Raw genomic sequence first — 18937 nt, forward strand, 5'->3', positions numbered from 1 at the left:
CAGCATGCGGAGCAAATCACGTGACGTTCGGGTCTCCTCGATGTTCAGCCCCAAAACGGAGGCGCAGGTGCGTCTTCGTACCACGACGCTCTACAAGTCAATTGGTAGCCTCTGAGTTAGGCGTCATCACATGTTGGACTCGGCCTCTCCGCGGAGTCAGGCTCAGCCGCAGCTGAAGATGAGTCCCATTATCATTCTACCGAAGCTTCGTTTATTCGAAGCGTCTCATTTCCCTCAAAAGAACTTTCCAAGCAGTCAATCACCATGTCCCAACAGCCGAGTGGATCAAATCCCGTCCCTGGACCGAGCAATCTAGGTGACAAGTTCGAGACGTACGCAGAGTTCCTGGAGTCTATAGTCGACAAACGGCCTGAGTATAAGGCATTGTACTTGTATCTGAATGCCGAGCAGGAGGGAGCGTCCAACAGATTTCATCATTTTGAAAGAGGTATCGATGTTGTGGACATAAAAAATGACAAGACTGTTGCCGCTCCGCAAAGGGTCTGGGACCCTCTGAACACAATTCCGAGTTCTCCGACAGAGCTGGACAAGATCAAAGAGGACTGCAAAGCATGTAGGACCAAGCTGGCTCAACCACCGCTTAATGTTAGATTTCGTTTTTTCTTATTGCAAAACGATCCATTGGATCATTACCTGCTGGAAATCTTCGGATTAAGCTTCGAAATTGAACCTTGGGCTCTATGGATTGTAATTCGGTCCGCTTCGGAATGGGGCTGGGTGTGGAACATGCACATTAAGGACTGGGTTCCATCCGATCAACACTCTCTATTCAGGCATTCGCCGCCGGTCCGTCACTTTTCCCTCCTCCGGATGGGTCAGCTGTGTCTCATTCACGTGGATAATAAAACCGGTGAGTTCGGATCGCGCCATGTATGGCAGCAAGAATTGCCGCTAAAATGCCAATCAGCCATCCTTATCACGGAAGGTGAACTCTGCCCGGAGCCATTCCGGATATATCACTCTGGAGAGCAGTGGATGGACACACTTTCTCCCGCCGAAATCAGATTCGCCCTTAGCGACGCCCCAGCTTACGACAGTCATGTTACGTACTCAAGCTCAGTCGATGAGATACTGAATCATTACGAATACAGGCATCATCATTGGGGAATAACATTCAAAGATTTTGCCGCCTTCTTTTCTGAGCAACTACGGCACGACCAGATGAAAGATCCTTCTCCGCTCCTATCCTGCTTGCAGATCATGACACGATGGTATGTGGTTCGCATACAATGGATTGTGTCCGCATCCGCACGTGCAGCTCGATCGGGTGCGGAAACCAGGAAACATTCAAATGATCTTAGTAAGCTCTGGGATGGCGTGCAAGTTCACCGAGTGGAATTGCGAACTGCGATCGGAGAACTCAAGAAGTTCACGAACCGCAATCTGAACGTTTCAGAGGATTCTAACAAGAAAGCCGTTAGAGAAATGGTGGAGCAGCTCGAGGAAGCTTTGACCGAACTCACGGAGGCAGTCAGCCTGGTCCGTGAGATGCTGGATATGCAAGTGGCTAGAAGGTCCCTTGAGGAATCTCAGAAGAGCATCGAAATGGCGAAATTATCCATCTTAGAGAGTAAACGGGTAAAACTACGTATGTGTGCTGAGAAACTTCATTGCATGGCGAACTTCTTGGAGATAGAGTGCTAACCTAGATTAGTCACCATACTCGCTTTCATCTTCGTCCCATTGAGTCTGGCTACGTCGGTATTCGGAATGAATCTGCAAGAGCTGAATGGGTCTGGAAAGCATCTTTGGTTGTTCTTCGTCACAATTGCGATTGTTTACGGACTCAGCATGAGTATATGGTTCTTGGCTTACCTATTTACGAGGGCCCGGCGGAACTCGAAGGTTGGGAAGCGGGTTGACGACTTTTATGTGGGTAAGGGGATACGACAGAGGATACTCTTGGTCTTCAGATTTGCGCGAGGTGGCCACCTACGCTTAATGTTCAAGTCTGGGGCTTTTCTAGGTCTCTTGACTGGCGGCCGTTACGGCTACTACATGGACTGGAAGTCTAACATTCCGCCTTTCAACGAGTTCGAGTTGCATGTGTCAGAATGCCGGGGCCGTGCCAAGGATCTCAAATGCGAACTGGATTCCGACGCAATGTGGCCAGGGTGGTCGGCATTTCGTGTGGAACTTTCATACATGTTTGGCTTTCGCTCACTGTCGGCTGAATCGAAGGCACTGGAAACGTTCTACAAGAGTCATCCTTACGCGCGGAAAGCGCGTGAGAAGAGAGAGGAATGATGAGCAGCCCAGCGAGGGCTTTTCATAGTTCAGCTTCACGAAAACTCCGATTCCTGCAGTACGCTTGTCGTTCCGTTGATTTCCTTGGCATCACTTTCGTATCCCCAACGGGGGGTAGTAATGGCGGCGAAGCTTCCCTTGTCTCAGAAATCCATAGCTCAGAGAATTCGCGGCAGACCTTCCGTTCTTTGTCACTGAAGCTTCAGTAGTCTGTGGATGAGCTTGAACGGTTCTTGGCCGAGCAACACAAGATTGATCATCACTTCTAGCAATAAGTGAGCTGTACAGACGCCGCCCTTCGGCATTCGATCAGAAACAAGCGTAGACTCCTCGCCCCACATGCAACCGTCTACTCTCTATGCATCAAAAGTTCTCCGGCAAACCCATAGCCCCATAATCCGGCAACGGATCCGAACACTTGAAACTCCTCTCATACGCCTTCTTTGGCAGGACGCCCGCCGCCATGCCCTGCTTGTAACTCCACTGCGGCGCACTCTCCGTGTCCCATGTCCAATAGAACCATCCCCAGCCCGCCTCAAAACTCTCCATCTGCGCCTGCGAGAACTTCAGCAGAAAGTCCTTGTACGCATCCGACCACTGCGAGGGCTCAGCATTGGCCTGGTCGCAGCTACACCCTGACTTCGCCGGACACAGCGGCGTTAGCACAGAAGTCGACGCGTTACCCGTGTTCAGGTTGCCCTCCCACCGCGAGCCCATGCCTACGTTGTTGATGTTCTCGGTGCAGTCGGTGTCAGCCTGGCTCCATTCGCCGCACATGGTGGGTCCGAAGCCCGCGGCTCTGTTCATCGAGCGCTTGGATTGCAGGTTCCACTCCCTGCATGCGAACTGCAGCTTCTCGGTGTGGGTGAGCGCGATCTGGTCGACGTTGAAGATGACGTACTGGTGCACGTCGAGGAGGAGGCGGCCGTCGCTTTGCAGCTTGCCTTGCCAGTTGTCCAGGCCCATGAAGCCGTCGCCGAAGACGAGGATGGCCGTGATGCCGCCGTCGCGGATCACTTTGATGGCGTTTTCCGTCCAGGTTATCACTTTTTGTCGGTCGAGTGCGACCATGCGTGGTTCGTTGACTATGCCGTATAGAGTCACAACGTTCTGATAGCGCGGCTGTGAGAAGAAGGTGCTGAGCTGCTTGTGGATGTCGAGTGTGCGCTGTGCATTGATGTCGCCGTCTGTGCCGTTGAGCCAGTTGATCTGGCCTTGTCTGCCGCTGTGGTTCCAGCCGTTCTGGCTTCCAGGCGCGCCGTGAAGGTCCAAGTTCACCCGGAGACCATTTTGCCGTGCGTACTCAACACCACGGAGCAGATATCGCCATGACACCTGGGATACGTATGGATCACCGTCATAGGTCTTTACAGCCCAGTACCCAAAGGGAATGCGGACATGGTCAAAACCAGCCTCACGAATCTCAGCAAAGGTTTGGGCGTTGACGAAAGACGAATAATGCTTCTCCATGGTAGCTTTTCCTTTAGAACCGATTCTGGCCAAAAGCGTCCACTCATCTATGACGCCGTCCCGCGAGCTGTAGTGCTGGAAGAATGATGGTGTGATGAATGGCTCGATGTTCAGCCAGCCGCCAACATTCACGCCGCGGATGGGCGTCTTGCCGTATGCGAAGGTGTCGTTGAGGCATGGGACTTTCTCGTTTGCGCATACGGTGTCATCCCATGTGGAATTCAAGCCAATGAGCGGCAGGCCGCCGACCGTTTCCTCGGTGTAGGTGACGTTGAAGTCTGTTGTGTCGTACCAGCTGAATGGATCCAGTATCGTTCCTTTGGCGGCTGCCGGGATGTCGTTTTCAGAAATTGATTCGAGGTTCTTGTTCGCAGGCTGGTTGCTGTTGGCCGCTGCTACGCTTTGAACGTTGTCGCCGCTGCTCTTCTTTGACATGAGAACAGCGACTGGGATGATGATCGCTAGGACAACAATGACGATCAAGGCTATAATGCATATGCGTTTCCGTCTTTTTCTTCGGAACTCTTTCTCCTCGTAGTCGTCGCCGTCAGCACCACCTCGAAACTCTTTCTTGTATTCATAGACCTCATCTTCTCCGCCCTCTTCCAGCAACGGCCCGCTGATAACCCTCCTCTTCCTGCGCTTTTCTTTGCGCTCATCCTGGTCATTCTCTTGTTTGCGCCGCTTCCTCTTCTCCTTCTCCTCTAAATATCTTTTGATTTTCTCCTCGGCATCTTCCTCCCCGCCTTGCCTCCGCGCCTGCTTCTCGTCGTACCGATCCCTCTCGTAGTCTAAATTATGTTCTGGGACACGCTCTCTCTTTGGCCGCCTGGGTCTGTCGGAGTCGTGTCCCCTTCCGCTCTCATGGCCTGTAGTATCGCCCGCCTTTGCCCTTTCTTGAGCAGGCCTGCCACCGCCCCCACCACTCCCACCTCTTCCACCGCCCCTACCGCTCCCACCTGTTCCACCGCCCTCCCTCTCCGAATCGTCCACTCTGGCCTCTCCTCTCCTCGATCGCCTAGGCCTCTCAGACTCATAACCCCTCCCACTCTCATAGCCTCCGCCATCCCTATCCGTCGTCCTCTCCCTCCTCTTCTCCTTCCTCTTTCCCTTCACCCTCTCAACTTCCATCCTCCTCTCCCTCTCCTGCACCTCCCGCACGTATTTCCCATCATAATCCCATCCCCTCGTGTCGTTCAGCTTGTCCAGCTTCGCCAAGCTGCCCGCGGACAGGAGTCCACCACTACCACCTCCACTGCCCCCACCATTATCACCGCCACCATCCCGGCTGCTTCTGCCCGCTTGTCTCGATCGCGGCGGCTTGGTCGGGCTAGGCGACCCCGACGTCGGTGTATCCTCTCGATGCCGACGATGTTTCGTGGGACTAGGCGACTCAGATGCGCTTTCGGGGAGGTCGGCCGAGTCGCGGGGGAGGAGTAAGCTTGCGCTGTTCGTGGGGCGGTGGGTTGTGCGGCGGCGGCGGCGGTCTGAGTCTGAGACTTTGGGTCTGCGGTCGGGGTCTCTGTTGCGATCGCGCTCGCGATCTCGATCTCTGTCTTGGTCGCGGCGCTGGGAGGATGGGGGAGGGTCGCGCGGCATGGGGGTTGCCGCTGGGGTGGTGTGAGGTTTGCAGGTTTGGGAGGGTGTGGAATGCGGATTTATTTACAGACGGCGAAGATACAGTGTGCAATTCGCATTAAACTAAGATTATACAAGGTACAGAGACGGTATGCGACAGCGGGTAAGGCGCTAGAAACCTTGTTTGTCGGGAGTTTACCACTTTCGGACTGGTGGGGTTGGCTGGGAGTAACACGGACGTCACCGTCACGTGATATTCCTCCGCTCTCTCATGCCTGAATTTTGTTCGCATAACGGAAAAACCTTTCCGCTACGAACGGGTATATTGTCTACCTCTCTATCACCAAGAACGACAATGGCCGACCATCCTCTTGCTCGTCTACAACCCGTAAGAATGCTGGTAAAAGACCGCCCTGAACTCCGGAAAAGGATACGCTTCAAACCCACGACGTGATGACACGCTCTGCTGGACTCGTATCCAAGACATCGCGTAAGGTCTATGATCTGGAGTGTTGTACTGCTCCTGCTATAAGAACGGCTGTAGAAGAACCGGATTCGAATAACGTGATCAGGGTCTCATGAGAGAGTGAGTATTAAGCTGCACGGCGTGCTGTATCAGCGAGTGCGTGGCTCTGGGGTTTTTCCGCGTGGCTCTGGTGTCTTCGAACCGTCGCGGGTTGAGTGCTCGACGTATAAGTCGTGTTGTTCGATGTACTGCCAGGGATGTCAGAACCTTCACAGAGCAGTGTTATGCGCGATGCATACCTTGATGACACTTTCGGGCAGAAGCCAGCGTATGCTCATGTTTCTCTTCAAGAACCTACAATACTGTCAGCGGATGTCCGGATGTTTGACTGGAGTGTATTACAATCGAATCTATATGATAGTCAGCAAAAGTTCTGCTAAGGCTTTGGGGGGTTGTGCTTGCCTTCGTGCTGGAGACCTCGTTCGGGATGAGCTGATGTATCGGGCTGCAATCGTCAGCAAGCGATCCATTTCCAAATAATCCGCAACCTACTAGATGTTGTGCTTCCACTTCTCGAGCGTGCTCATTGCCTCCTCCAAATCTGTGCCTGCCCGTTCCACCACGAATGCTCCGTAGTGGCCCAGTATGTGATCCAGATCCTGCTCCGACCACACGCCTGGCGTAGACATGGTCTGTATCAGATCAGCTCCGGCGAGTAGTGCCACGTGAAACGGCTTCCGACTGCCGTCGTAGGTCTCGATGCCGCCATAGACTTCGTTGAGCTCTTTTTCAAAGTGATCTAGTCTGATTGAGAGGTGCGAGGTTAGCATGTAATGTGTTCAATGCGAGGACTGTGCGATGGGAATTGCGCAACTTACACAACGGCTGTGGGCTGGTACTCCTTTTGTAGCGCCTCCCAAGGGTCTGGTAGACGCGAAATTAGCCTCTTCTCTACCTCGCTGGCGCTGGCCGTTACCATACCGACATCTACCCAAAAGTCTTCAGAGACCGCCAATTCGCACATACGAATCCGGTGCTCCGCGCTCGCAAGACCAGCCTTCTTGTACGCGTCTCCGACCGGCGAAAGGTACCCTCCCACCACCTCAAAATCCGTGGATATCCTCGCATGATCCATCGCCAGTTCAAACAGTCGCAGATGCAGGTATGTGATAGGCGAGAACGATCCGCACGAAATAAGCACGAGCGGCGTCTTCGAGCTGTCGCTGAGAACCCTCTTCAGCTTTCCAGTCGGGAACTGGTACGTATCCGGCAGCATTTTTGAGATCGAGCCATCCACGCCGTTCTGCGGGGTGCGCGGAGGAGAGTCCGTCATGGTAGTCGCTGACCTCGCGCGCGGCGAGAATTGGCGTCGCAGGCGTGTTCCGGCGCTGGAAGTTGTAGAAGTCGAGTATGAGTAATTTCTTCGTCGCTGAGGGATGACGTTGCAGCCTAAGGCGGTACCCGAGGGGTCGAGGGGTCGTCGGCGGGAGAGCCCGGCGGATTGCGGTTTCGGAAGCGCGAGGTGCGGCGTGTTGTTGAGGTGTCGAAGAGCGTTGAACAATGGGCTATCCAGGCGAGAGGGAAGAGGCATATATGTAGCACTGCCCGGACGGAAGGAGTGAAAGAGATAAAGCCTGCTGACTAGGCTGGCGGATCACGGCAGCCATTTGTACGTTGGAGGGCTTACTCTAGTGGGGTTTGCTAAGGCTAAATTGTTGATTTCCTGCCTACAAAGGCTCACAACCGGGCTAGGAAGCCTGGAACCGAAGGCGGAACCGGCGGAATCATCTGCGGCAGTGCCGTCCGAGCGAGAACCGGCGCGGACAGAGAGGGCTTACGGTCAGGCATCTTGAGGCACCCTCCAATGTAATACCAGCACCGAAATCACCGAAGTGGCCATCATACTCGTATTGCTCCTGCTATGTAAAATCTCTACAAATATAGTCTACTATACGGGCTTCTTAAAATCCTCTATAAGCCCCTGTATCCTCCAGCAGTCCCACCATTACAACACCGAGGCTCTGCAGGTAACGCGTCCTCCTTGATGAACCAGCGCCTCTCGATATGCCTCAATAGCTCGATCATCGCACTCACGAGTCATAAGACGTAGGTCCAGTAGATTCCATAAAGTGGAAGTCTCTCGTCTGAGTACTCGTCTACCTACATCAACCGGCCTGATGCTAAGCGGTGCGTAGACCCCAGGCCTGGCGACACTGCAGCTCTGATTTTCTCTTGAAACAGAGCCCGTGCTTGTGGTATCTTCGTGCGCGGTTGGCACACAAGATGATAGCTTGCAAGGCTCTTCGAGAAGGGAGTAGAAGCGAAAAAGAATCCTGATGTGTATCATCTAAGGACTCAATAACATGATAAATGGTTGATGTATTATCCCTACCTCGAAACAAGCTGGCAATACGAGCAGCGATAAATTGAAAGCATGAAGAACGCATCTAGCACTCGCGATGCATGTGCTTATTGGAGGATGAAACGGACGATTGAAGCCAATGTCACCCAGTTCAATTCAAGGGCAAATTGCCTCATACAGTGTGAATGAGCGCATTGCTTTTCTCTTTCTTAAAGCTGGCTCAAAAGCACTCGATGTTCTTGTCGCTCGGAGGGGCAGCTTGGTGTCGACGAGGCTGCTGAATCAGCAACCGATCATGAAGATGCGCATTGCATGGGCTAACACGGTACGTCCACCCCGAAAGTCGATAGGTACTCCACAGCAGTAAGAACTGTGAGGGAAGAGGAGCCCCAATTTCTCGTTGGGTAGTACGAGAGCCATAAAAACAATGCGTAAGGGTGAGTCAGGCCCGTGGGCACATTATCACCTTGCGGAACAGAAACTGATGCGTCCGGTTCGAGCAGGTAGTTGCTCGAAGAAGCGTCCCATAGCTAGTTGATCGGCAAACAGCATTATCGACCGAAGCGACCGTTGGCATCGTGGCCATAGCGGTGGCGGTGGTCGTGCCTTGCGTAAGCTTCGCTTATAAACGGGGTGTTTTGGATGCGGTCTACGGTAAAAGGCATACAAGGCCCGCTGGACGGTCGACGTGTGGGCCAGCGTCGCACGCTTCTGAGAATCCTGGTGAGATCTCCCGGACCTCCAGCTGGTTCCTCAATCTGTCTCGAAGGCACATAGAGGTCGGAATTGGGGAACGTGAACCTGGGAAGTGGTACTAGAGTTTGTTCGGCACAAGGAGCCCCTTAAAAGCTGTTACGCTGGATAACCAGGCTGACGCGCGCGACCAGACGTTGATATCGAATGGCGTGCTGGTAATCATCAACTGCACCGTATTGACAGCTTTCCGTACGAGCTCCATGAACGACCCGAAGATCTGTCGCGAGCAGAGCAGCAGGCGTGGTCATCGATAAAGATTCGTCAGCCGTACGAGGTAGAGGACGAGCTGAGCGTCAACGAAAGTCCCTTCGCGCCAGCTGCCACCTAAAATAGCCAGCCTCCTCCTGACTGTCGGCTAGGCGTGGCACTTGTCATGGATCGTTGCAATGAAAGAGACGAAGGCTGAGAGCACTCCCAACAATGGGACGGTTGTGGGCCGTATGCGTCGAACGGTTGAGATGGATTGTGGGTTGAATGAGGCGAGTCTGTGAGCGAAGTTCAGTACTGAAGGACGATGAGGAAGGCTGCCACCGTGGTTCAAGCTCGTCGGCTTGGCTAGTAATGTTACGGATCTGTGCAAGTTCCATAGTACATGTAAGGGAAAGGATATATGGGCAAAGATAGATTTCCTACTAGGTGAGGTGGAAAAAGGGCGGAGGCAACAAGGCTGACAGCGAACTGGAAAGATGTTGAAGTTCTCCGCAAGTCCAAGCCTGGCACGGGTCATTTCAAGCAGCCTGATTGGAAAAATTCTTAAAAGGGCGAAAATCACGTGATCAGCTACCCCTGTCTGTGTGCTGCCTCATGCCAAGAATGTCCCACGACTTTGCAATCTTGCCTGCTTCCTTAGGTATCTCACTTGGGGTGGACGACAGGATCGAACGAGGGCTGCCCACATTACTTGTGTGATCATGTACACGTACGGCGAATTACCAAATAATCAATAATCCTATTACTTGGCGTTAGTTCTACTTAAAGCCGCGCATAGCATTAATTCACAATAGTCAGAAGTTCTTAATAGTCGCATAGTGTTGAACCACAGGAAGATCGACTCAGCAGCTCGCCAAACGCTCACTAGGAACATTCCACTAACTCCTACTGCCCTTACCGCAGCTAATACAGCTTCCAACGGCAAGAGTAGCAATAAAGATATCGCACCTAAACTACGCTTGCAAGCCATATGTACGTGCAGTCTGCTGCTCAGTAATCCCCAGCATGTTGCGACGTAGATCCCACGGTGACTACACCACCTCATCCAGCCCCCCTCGTGTCTATGTTGAGCTCGCCGCCTGCAAGAGTTTTAGCGGACGGAGACGTAGCGCGGCGAGTGAGTAAGGCTCATCCTTTTGTGCCTGCCGCGCACCACTATGCCTAACCGTCGCCTCTCCTCGGAATACTCCAGGCGCACCTGTCCCCTCTAGCAGCTCCTCCGCAGCTCCGCTACTCACAAAACGCTCTTCAACTCTCTGCAGCTCGCTCCCGGTGTCAACCTGACGCTGGAGATGTCTCACATCCAAAAGTCATGGAAATCAAGGCTTGAAACTCAACTGGATTAGGGAATATTGGGTCTAACAATCCATACAAATACTTTGTAGCTTGCTTGCGCCATATACTCAATACCATCAGCGAGTATCAAGAACCGTGAGTGACCTCCAAGGCCGACGTCAGAACCGCCACGAATCAAATTTGCTAGCAAAGACGACCGGACAGCCATGTGCCCAAATTTTCTTACTACAGCTACGCTTGTACGAACGCTGCTCCGCAGACCGGATTCGAAGGGATGCATAGAGCGTGGACCTGGTATAGAAAGCTTGTGAAACTAAGGAGAAGCGCAGCAGCAGACGACGCGTCGAACTGATCTTGCTGAATGAGTGTATGATATCGAAACGCCCGAGACCCTGTCCTTTCAAATTGACAAAAGAGTGAACCGAAAGTCGTCCTGAGGACCGGTGCAGTCACGACAGGGTAGTCAGGAGAGGCGCACTACGCGCGTAGGGTAAACTTTCTCCGGCGTTTCTGTCATATGATATCTTGCACTCCAAGGTAAGGTCTCGTCTGGACGGGGATTCGTGTTATGGCGTTTTACCATAGCTGAGCACACTAAATGTTGCTCTGGTCTTACCTTTGCGATATTAAATCGACCACAAAGTCGGCAGTGCAAGTAGCTATAAAGTCTGAGCATACCTTTATTTCTTGTACACGAACAATGTAGGTGGGGGTTGTGCGATAGCCGACCGCGCCACGGGGGTTCTACGTGCGGATATTACCCTCTTCAATTCAAGTGTGTTTTTTGCGAAGGCTGCCTGATCGAGGCGCTATCCTTGTAGGCCGTTCAGAAGTGGGCTCTAAAGCACTCGGTCGAATTGTAGATGGGTGCCCATAAACACGACATTCTTGTTGTTGTTCGTGAGCGCAATGCAAGCCATCCCGCCAAAAGACCTTGGCAAAATCGCGAAGCACGGCGATGGCGGAATTGGCGAACTTTTTGAGCCAGCAACGACTCCTCTGCCTTGCTGTTGTGTGTGACACCGTGTGCTCCTTGTTGTTCCGCTGTTGCCATTGTAGGTACTTTCGACAACGAAATCTTCGGTGGAACGATATACTGAGCTCCAGCAAGCTGGGAAGAAAGGCTGTCCGAGGACGAAGCGAACGTCTGAATATCAGGTTGGGAAGAGCTACTTCAGGTAAGCGATACACGAAGCACTAGAATGTACGTATGGAAAGACCAGTGGCCGTATAGCCAAGTTGTAGTCTGCCGTACGAAGTCGGGCTCTGCTTGCGCGCAGGTCGTCGTAAGTGCGGTCGGCTTTGCTGGATCATCTAATAACGCCTTTGCGCCAGTCGATCCACCCATTTGTGGGAGACTTGGAGGGTCTATCGACTGTGTAAGCACCGAGATGCTGTGACGTCGCGGAAATGCCTCGCGGCGGGTACTTTCGACTTCCTCGGTGGTATCTGAGGCTGACTTGTTAGACTCGAATCTGTGTTCCTCAATTTCCATCGATTATACGAGAGACCGTTATCGCCAGCCGCGGTGCCTTCAATCTGGAAATCCTGTGAAGCGCGTTCGATTTACAAGTCTGACGGATTCCATCTTGCCGTGCGGTTTAGACTCGCACTTCATCGGACAGAGCCGGAACGGTCCAGCACAACAGGAACGAGCAGAGGTGAGTCCAGGGAGGTGGGTATAGTTGTTGCATCGATGGAATACTGATGTAACCAGTACGAAAGATAACTCTTCAGCCGAGGCTCTAGCTGATATGTCGGCGACACTAATGATGTCGACCGAAGCGAAGATTGCTATCGTGGGTGTCTTCGTAACCTTCGTAGGGGTAATTGTGGCTTGCATTGCTCTCGCTTATCAGCGTGGAGGCATAGCCGCGCTCTGCGGTAGGAGGCGAGCGGTGGTAAATGGAGAGTCGAGCAATAGATCGCCATCCGCTGCTTCCCAGAATCATGGTAAGATTCGTATACTTCTCTTGTCCTCTGTTGGGCTTTTCCATGGTTCCGAAGGTTCTGGCTTATCGCTAGAACGACGGACGCTCATCAACGGGTGTCCACATCAAGAGACTCTCATGTTCCGTCCAGTGTTGTACGAGGCACGTTGCCTTCGGAGTCCGGAAAGGCCTTCACAGAGAAAATCCGAGGGACTGTAGAGCAGAACGGCCAGGCTAACATCAATCAGGTGAGGACATAGAACGGGATGCTGTTCGGTATCCACAGCCGCGTCTTGAAGGCTTCCGATACAATTTTCATGAGCTGCCCGAAGACTTGTCGCGAGCGGAGCGAGCGGAGTGGCTCGAACTGTCAACGATAAGGTCCGTCAGCCGTGCGAGGCAGCAAACGAGTTGGGAGTCGACGGTATCGAACCTAGGAACTCGTCGACGGCTTAGCAACACTGGTCAGTCGCTGGACGGCCAGGCAGGATCGTAAGTTGAAGGAAGGGGAGTCTGCGAAGGACGTTTGTCGTGAAGGAGGATAACGAAGATTGCGACCGTGGGCCGAGAGGTCCAAGCGAAGCTTTGCGGTGTTATGCTTGATGGGTGCAACTTGCGCGGAACGAGATAGTTCAATATTGTGTTTATAAAAAGTTACGTTGTGACTCTGTTGCTTGTAGGAGTTGGTAGTTTTGCAGAGTCGATATGGTAATGCCGTGAGGTAGATGCTTGTTAGGCACGGTTGTTCATGTTCTCACGTTGGGTGCTGTGCTAACCTTGCCCGCGGGCCAAACGGTAGGCCGAGCATTCATCAGGCGGTATCATAAAAACCCCTGCGGGTTCTCATCTAGCGCCCCACGGACGGGGCAGCTGCGTCTCAAGAAGCAGATTCTGATTCGAAGATGAAGCGAGCATGCCCTTGTCCTTGCATTAGCGTTGACATGTTCCATATACGACGCGCATGAATCGACCAACTTTTGCGTCATATGTTGAGCTTGGCAATGTACGCAAGTGGGGCCAGTGGCCGCCAAGATATGTATTACACTGTAGGCATGGGAGCAAAAGTATTGCACTAGTGGCACCGTAGAGAGCGGAAGGAGAATCACCATAATCCACGCCATCGTCCACCACACAGTTTCAGAATGTTGCTTACCGCTTAGATAGGAACACACACTGAGGCTCCATTCTGTGCATCAACCTTTCAGACAAAAACACATTGTTTAGCCTAGAAGTTGGAAGTAGAGCTTCAGCCGGCTGCACCTCGGCATGTTGCAATATTTCTGCTCCCATGCCTGCTTGTTGAGGCCCACGTGAGGCCTTGAACACCTCCGCCGCAGATGTGACCAATTTGCAGCGGAATTCAGAGTACCGTGTTCGCCCGCAACAAGAATCAGTGTGAACAGATTGAATTGGGGCTACCATCTTGCGGATCTCAGAAATTGTCAGCATGGTAAGAAAATACGCTTTGTTGCGTTCGGTGGGCATCACTATTCCAGATACTCTAGCGGTATACTAGTTGAACCATCGTCAAATATTTACCTAGGTAATGGGCTTGTCTTCCCCTGGAGAGAAGATGTCACCTCACCACAGTCCCTCGTGACCAAACACTTTTCGCCTGTCTGTGCGGATCATTGTATGCTCTTTGTCACCGCTTTTAGAACAATCAGGATGGTATCGAACAGATAGATCATCGCATTCCGCTCAAGTGGTCTACGACTGATGGTCAACACCTACGGCCACATATGAATATGATGTATCAGGGAGCGCCAGATTGACCAATTTTGCGTCGACACATCTTTGGCCTTCATCCTTCAAACATTAAGCTCGCTTGCAGATCACCTCCCCAAACGCCGCCCCTGTTAAGGTCCTCCAAACCGGAGAGATGGAGCACCCCGTTCGAGTAATCCATGACGACTTCCGCCGTCGAGCACTTACTCCCATCAAGGCGAAATGACATGCCCCTCGGCAGACCCGGCGCGCCTGCAATAGTGACATTCGACAAGGCGCTGCTGTCCCGATAGTCGCCCTTTAACCTTGTGCCCAGCGTGGCCGTCTTTCATGTGTGTTCCGTGCCCGGGTGTTCAGCGAGCCGCTAGTATAGGAGAACTGCACGCTGCGTTAGCAGGCACTCACATGGCGAATCTAACAAGCAGGCGTGTGGCTCGCCTGCAAGTAGTTCGACCCCGTTTGAACTGGACTAGACTCTCACCGTCATCGATGTACAAGTCACACCTTGCCTCTCCGTTCGCGTTCAGCGCTACAAGTAGGCCCCACGGATATCTTCTTAATGTCGCCGTCGTGTTCCCAGGCGCCTGTCTAGCAACGATAGATCCACCCCTGACATGCATATGAATATGCTCCAGCGGCGCCTGCAACGTAGTATTCACATCTGTCCATACATCCATATGCGCCAACGCGTAGTAGTCATACCACACCACGTCGTCCACAACGCTAGGGAAGACGCCTCTAATAGTCGTGACGAGCGGCTTTAAGACTGGGGTAATGAGTAGCCCGGGGCCGAGCATGAACTGGTTGTCGACGCCGCGGAGCAGAAGGTCATTGGAGAACTCCCAGGCTAGCGCACGCATCACCGTTTCGCCGGCGGTGTGGGCGTGGTAGAAGAGCTGTACATGTAGGGAGCAGCGCGTAGCGGATGTTCCTTATGATACGGGTGGCGGCGGCTGTGGTTGCGTCCAGCGGAACGCTTCTTGCGGTATAGCTAGAATCGAGTTAGCCTTTTGATTCGACTGAACAGACTGGGCAGAGTAGCTGTCAGAAGCTTACCGCCGATCACGTTGTAGTTTGGATAGAAAGGGAAGAGTGTACTGAGCTGCATCCACCTCGTGCACAGCTCCATACCAGCGTTCCTAGCGAAGCCGTAGGTATCGGTGCCGAACATCTTAATGCTAGCTATGGCGAATTTGAGAGCTTGGACAATGGGAAAGTACATGCTGCCCCACATCGAGTAGTTGTCACCGCCTCAGTAGCTCCCGATGGCACCGTTGCCTGCAAAGGTCAAATGTCTGAGCAGGAAAGGGCGTCTGTTCGGGAATATCGACAAGGGATTGTTGTAAGTTGCATTGAGTATCCGGTGACCGAACAGGTTGTGCATCTCGTACTTCGTCGTATTGTATTGATCGTTATGCGTGGCATTTAGCAATATACAGTTCCTGCGTAAAGAGTGACCTTCGAAGACACTGTTGATGACATACGGTGGGAATTTGAGATACCGAACGCCTGGCGTCGGCTCCGTGCGGCCCTAAGTTGATGTCGCGAAGGAGGTAGAAGCCATGGCGGCGTTTGGAGAGGTCTGAGCTAGCGGAAGCTGCTTCCGTGGCGTTGGTGACATTGAACCCTTCTAGGTACCGGTAGTCGATCGTGCCAGGTTCTCCGGGCAGGCTGAACGGAAGGTGGGCGGGATTTAGATAGAAGAGGTCTGAATGTGGTCTCACAACGTAAGACGCAGCATCGCTTAGGTCGATCCAGATGCCATCAAGCGGGATGTGCCGATACCAGGTACTGAGAGAGTCGTTCCTAACGCCCGTGTAAGGTTGGTCCAGGACGGAATTGATGCGTGTTCCCCGCGAGGCCATGGATGTTATAGTCGGGAACCACGGACGTTACCAGCTCCAGTAATTGATCCTCGAAGACAATGCCATTGCCGAAGGGGCTGCACAGCACTTCCCTAGACCCGGTACGATTGACCTCGAACTGGAAGCTCGGATCGTTTGACCAAGTCAGATTCAGCTCGCTACTTCGCAGGCCGCCTTGACTCTCAACGCCAGGCTGCGGAGCGAGGAATGGCGGTAAGATAAACTGGGACGTGTTCTACGGCGCGAGATAACGCGGGAAAATCCAGACATTCAGACGCTTCGCTGTCTGATACTTAACAGATAGGACCAGGTCCACCATGTCGTTGCCATATGCATTGCACAGCTCGCCGGCTAGAGTAAGATCGGCGCTGAAGCCTGTCCGTTCTCTTCAACATTGGAGGCAACGTATCCAGGACAAACGATCTGCGCATTTGGCGCAGTCGGATTCTCGACATTCGGAAGTTCGAAACAAGACTCGGCGCAGCATTGAGGACGAGGCCAACGTAGGAATGGCTAAGTAAGACCTGGTTTGTCTTAGATGGGTCAGCTTGTAAAGAAGCTGGTATGAACAAGGTCACACTGCCAGCTGCAGGACGGAAAGCACTATCGACCATAAGGACTTCAGGATTACAAAAGTTCTAGAGCTCTTTAACGTCGTGTACGGCTATTTCAGGATGAGTTCGAGCTGCGTAAAGCGGCCGATATTACATGTTGAAGCCATTGTAGGCGATTCGCAACCACTGCCAAGCTCCGATATAACTTTGTTCAGAGCCGCATAGTGAAGTAGAGCTAAGTATAATGATTTGCACCTCGGACGACTTGCCATGCACGTCCGGCCAGTGGAGATGAGGCCATTGATGTTTGCATCAGGACCGTGCGGCTGTATGCCGGCTACAACTGCCATACGATTGCGGGGCAAGCAAGGTGATTGGGGAGATGGAATCATTCTGACAGGCCTGAAGGTGCACTCTGGCGGAAGACGTGGAGGAGTTGGAGTTCCGCCATCGGTCGGCGCTCTCCCGACGTCCTAGTGCCAGTGATGAGTAGTTCCACCTCGGCAGCCTTGAAGCGCTCTCCTAGACCGGCGTTGGGGAAGAGAGCCTGGGTAGTCGACATGGCAAAGCGCGGCTTCTATGACGGTACCTCGCCCTCGAGAGGTTGAGACCCCAGTGATGCACGCCGTTTGGATGGCGTCATGGAGCCCTGAATCACGAAAATCCTCTCTATGGGAGCCTGCTCCGTGAACTGAGTATCGGAGGAGCCTTGAAAACGGAGGTCTTCCCCAGCAGACGTGCCTTGGGATGTGATACCAGCGAAATTTCGTTCCGCGGACTGTCTTTGTGATGTCATACCAGCGAGATTATTCTCAGCGGTCTTCTCCGTGATCTGGGTATCGGTGAAGCCCAGGGGCTCCAAATCTAAATCTGCGTAATCACTGCCAAAGCCCTCGTCCGCAGCTGAGAAGTCGAAAGCCGATGGCGACTCTGAAGACGGCCGCTGGGAGAAGGTCTCGAGATTGCTTCCGAGTGGATACCCAGTCTCGCCGTTGCCGGCTGCAAGATGCGACTGGGTCGTGGCAAGAGATGATTGAGAGGAGGCCATGGGGTTGGTCTTCGCAGGATCCTCAACCGTGACAGCATCTGTAGCTGTAGGCTGCGTGCTCGCTAGCAGGCTCTCCGATAAGCTCTCGCTCGCGACGGTGTCGGAGGACATCGAGAGTGGTGCATCTAAGCTGGCCGCGGGATGGTTCCCGCCACAGGACCCGGCACGGAAAGCTATGTCACCAAGTTCCGGCGAGGGTAGCCTGTCAGTTGTCAACTCATGCTCTCCCTAGCTACATGTTAAGCAGGCAACCAGGGCTGAACTCACGCTGCACGACCGCATGGGATCACACTAGCCATGCCTCGTTCAATCTGTTCGGCGGTGGAGCTGTCAAACACCTGCCGCGCTGCTGGCGCTGCGCAAGTAAGCACCACGTCCTGCAGCCGTAGCATCATCTCCTGTCGACGCAGGTTTTCTTCAACCTTTGCGAGCCTCTCCAGGAGTGTGCTGTTCGCCTCTCTCCCCTGCCTGAGGATAGCATCGAAGGCCCTAGTAAGGTCGGATTCAGTCATGCTTTGATGTTAAGATGATGATGGTAGTTATGAGGATGGTATTGAGACGATGATGAGGGTGTGTGGTGTATGCTGGGATGGCATGAGGTCCGATTTAACGTACCAGGGGTATACCGCTTACGGCCACACCAGCTACAGCTCACGTTCCACATCAGAGACTTGTAATTGAGTACAAAGAGCACAAACACCGTGAAGTCACATACGGCTAGACTTACTACCACGCGCAAACACTGCCATCACGTTAGAGTTGTACATCGTCGCATTTTATGGTCACGTGCATTAAGAGTCAACGCCTCGAATGCATATACCGCTGCATTCACGCGTGGTGTCTTGGCATCGCCGGTAGTTCGGAGCGATACACCGGCGTGACTTACCGTCAAGCGCAGAGACCGCCAGCAGCGCCGGTGCCTATTCATTCTCCCGGCATACCTCGTGTCGTCTCATCACAAATATAGAAAAGCAAGACTACGAGTGCAATGGGACGGCGAGCAAGCCTGTTCGGATACAACGAGCTACGTATAACTTGGATACAGGCTACGAAACGGTCATTGACACGGCCGTGACCAAGGTTAACAGCCAGGCTGGCAAAGAAATCCTGCCTTGGATTAAGAAGCGTCCGTATAGGCGTAGAACCGACATTGCGAGACAGCGCAAGTACACGGGCAACTTACCTGTGAGCAGCAATGGCACAAGCGGCGGGTATGCCAGAACCTTTGCACGCACCATCTGCGTATTATTGATGAACGGATCCGTCATAATAGGTAAGAGGGCTCGCTCGAGGGCCGTTTCTGTAGAAAGCATGGGGTGGCTGACGCGTTGCTCGTGCAACTCAAAGCAAGCGCGATGGCCAAGGCCGCATTGTAGAGAGAAGAGTTGAGGCCGAGGATCGTATT

At 53.1% G+C, this 18937-nt stretch overlaps 6 protein-coding genes across 6 annotated transcripts; 1 reads left to right on the plus strand and 5 right to left on the minus strand.

Moving 5' to 3' along the window:
* Positions 1 to 1812: 1812 nt before the first annotated feature.
* On the plus strand, positions 1813 to 2268 carry W97_07890 (uncharacterized protein; the record flags this gene model as incomplete). The annotated part of the gene is made up of 1 exon (XM_007785759.1): positions 1813 to 2268. The coding sequence occupies one exon, from the start codon at positions 1813 to 1815 to the stop codon at positions 2266 to 2268; it is 456 nt and encodes a 151-aa protein (XP_007783949.1).
* A 363-nt stretch (positions 2269 to 2631) lies between these two features.
* On the minus strand, positions 2632 to 5337 carry W97_07891 (uncharacterized protein; the record flags this gene model as incomplete). The annotated part of the gene is made up of 1 exon (XM_007785760.1): positions 2632 to 5337. The coding sequence occupies one exon, from the start codon at positions 5335 to 5337 to the stop codon at positions 2632 to 2634; it is 2706 nt and encodes a 901-aa protein (XP_007783950.1).
* A 996-nt stretch (positions 5338 to 6333) lies between these two features.
* Positions 6334 to 7115, minus strand: W97_07892 (uncharacterized protein; the record flags this gene model as incomplete). Its single annotated transcript, XM_007785761.1, has 2 exons — positions 6334 to 6586; positions 6661 to 7115. 2 exons carry the CDS (start codon positions 7113 to 7115, stop codon positions 6334 to 6336), a joined length of 708 nt encoding a protein of 235 aa, XP_007783951.1.
* Positions 7116 to 14466: 7351 nt separating this feature from the next.
* Positions 14467 to 15287, minus strand: W97_07893 (uncharacterized protein; the record flags this gene model as incomplete). The annotated part of the gene is made up of 3 exons (XM_007785762.1): positions 14467 to 14961; positions 15007 to 15056; positions 15122 to 15287. The coding sequence occupies 3 exons, from the start codon at positions 15285 to 15287 to the stop codon at positions 14467 to 14469; spliced, it is 711 nt and encodes a 236-aa protein (XP_007783952.1).
* Positions 15288 to 15317: 30 nt separating this feature from the next.
* On the minus strand, positions 15318 to 15930 carry W97_07894 (uncharacterized protein; the record flags this gene model as incomplete). Its single annotated transcript, XM_007785763.1, has 2 exons — positions 15318 to 15455; positions 15550 to 15930. 2 exons carry the CDS (start codon positions 15928 to 15930, stop codon positions 15318 to 15320), a joined length of 519 nt encoding a protein of 172 aa, XP_007783953.1.
* Positions 15931 to 17061: 1131 nt separating this feature from the next.
* W97_07895 (uncharacterized protein) lies at positions 17062 to 18044 on the minus strand (the record flags this gene model as incomplete). The annotated part of the gene is made up of 2 exons (XM_007785764.1): positions 17062 to 17734; positions 17800 to 18044. The coding sequence occupies 2 exons, from the start codon at positions 18042 to 18044 to the stop codon at positions 17062 to 17064; spliced, it is 918 nt and encodes a 305-aa protein (XP_007783954.1).
* Positions 18045 to 18937: the final 893 nt, after the last annotated feature.

The sequence above is a fragment of the Coniosporium apollinis genome (genome assembly GCF_000281105.1).
Source record: "Coniosporium apollinis CBS 100218 chromosome Unknown supercont1.46, whole genome shotgun sequence".
Taxonomy (NCBI): domain Eukaryota; kingdom Fungi; phylum Ascomycota; class Dothideomycetes; genus Coniosporium; species Coniosporium apollinis.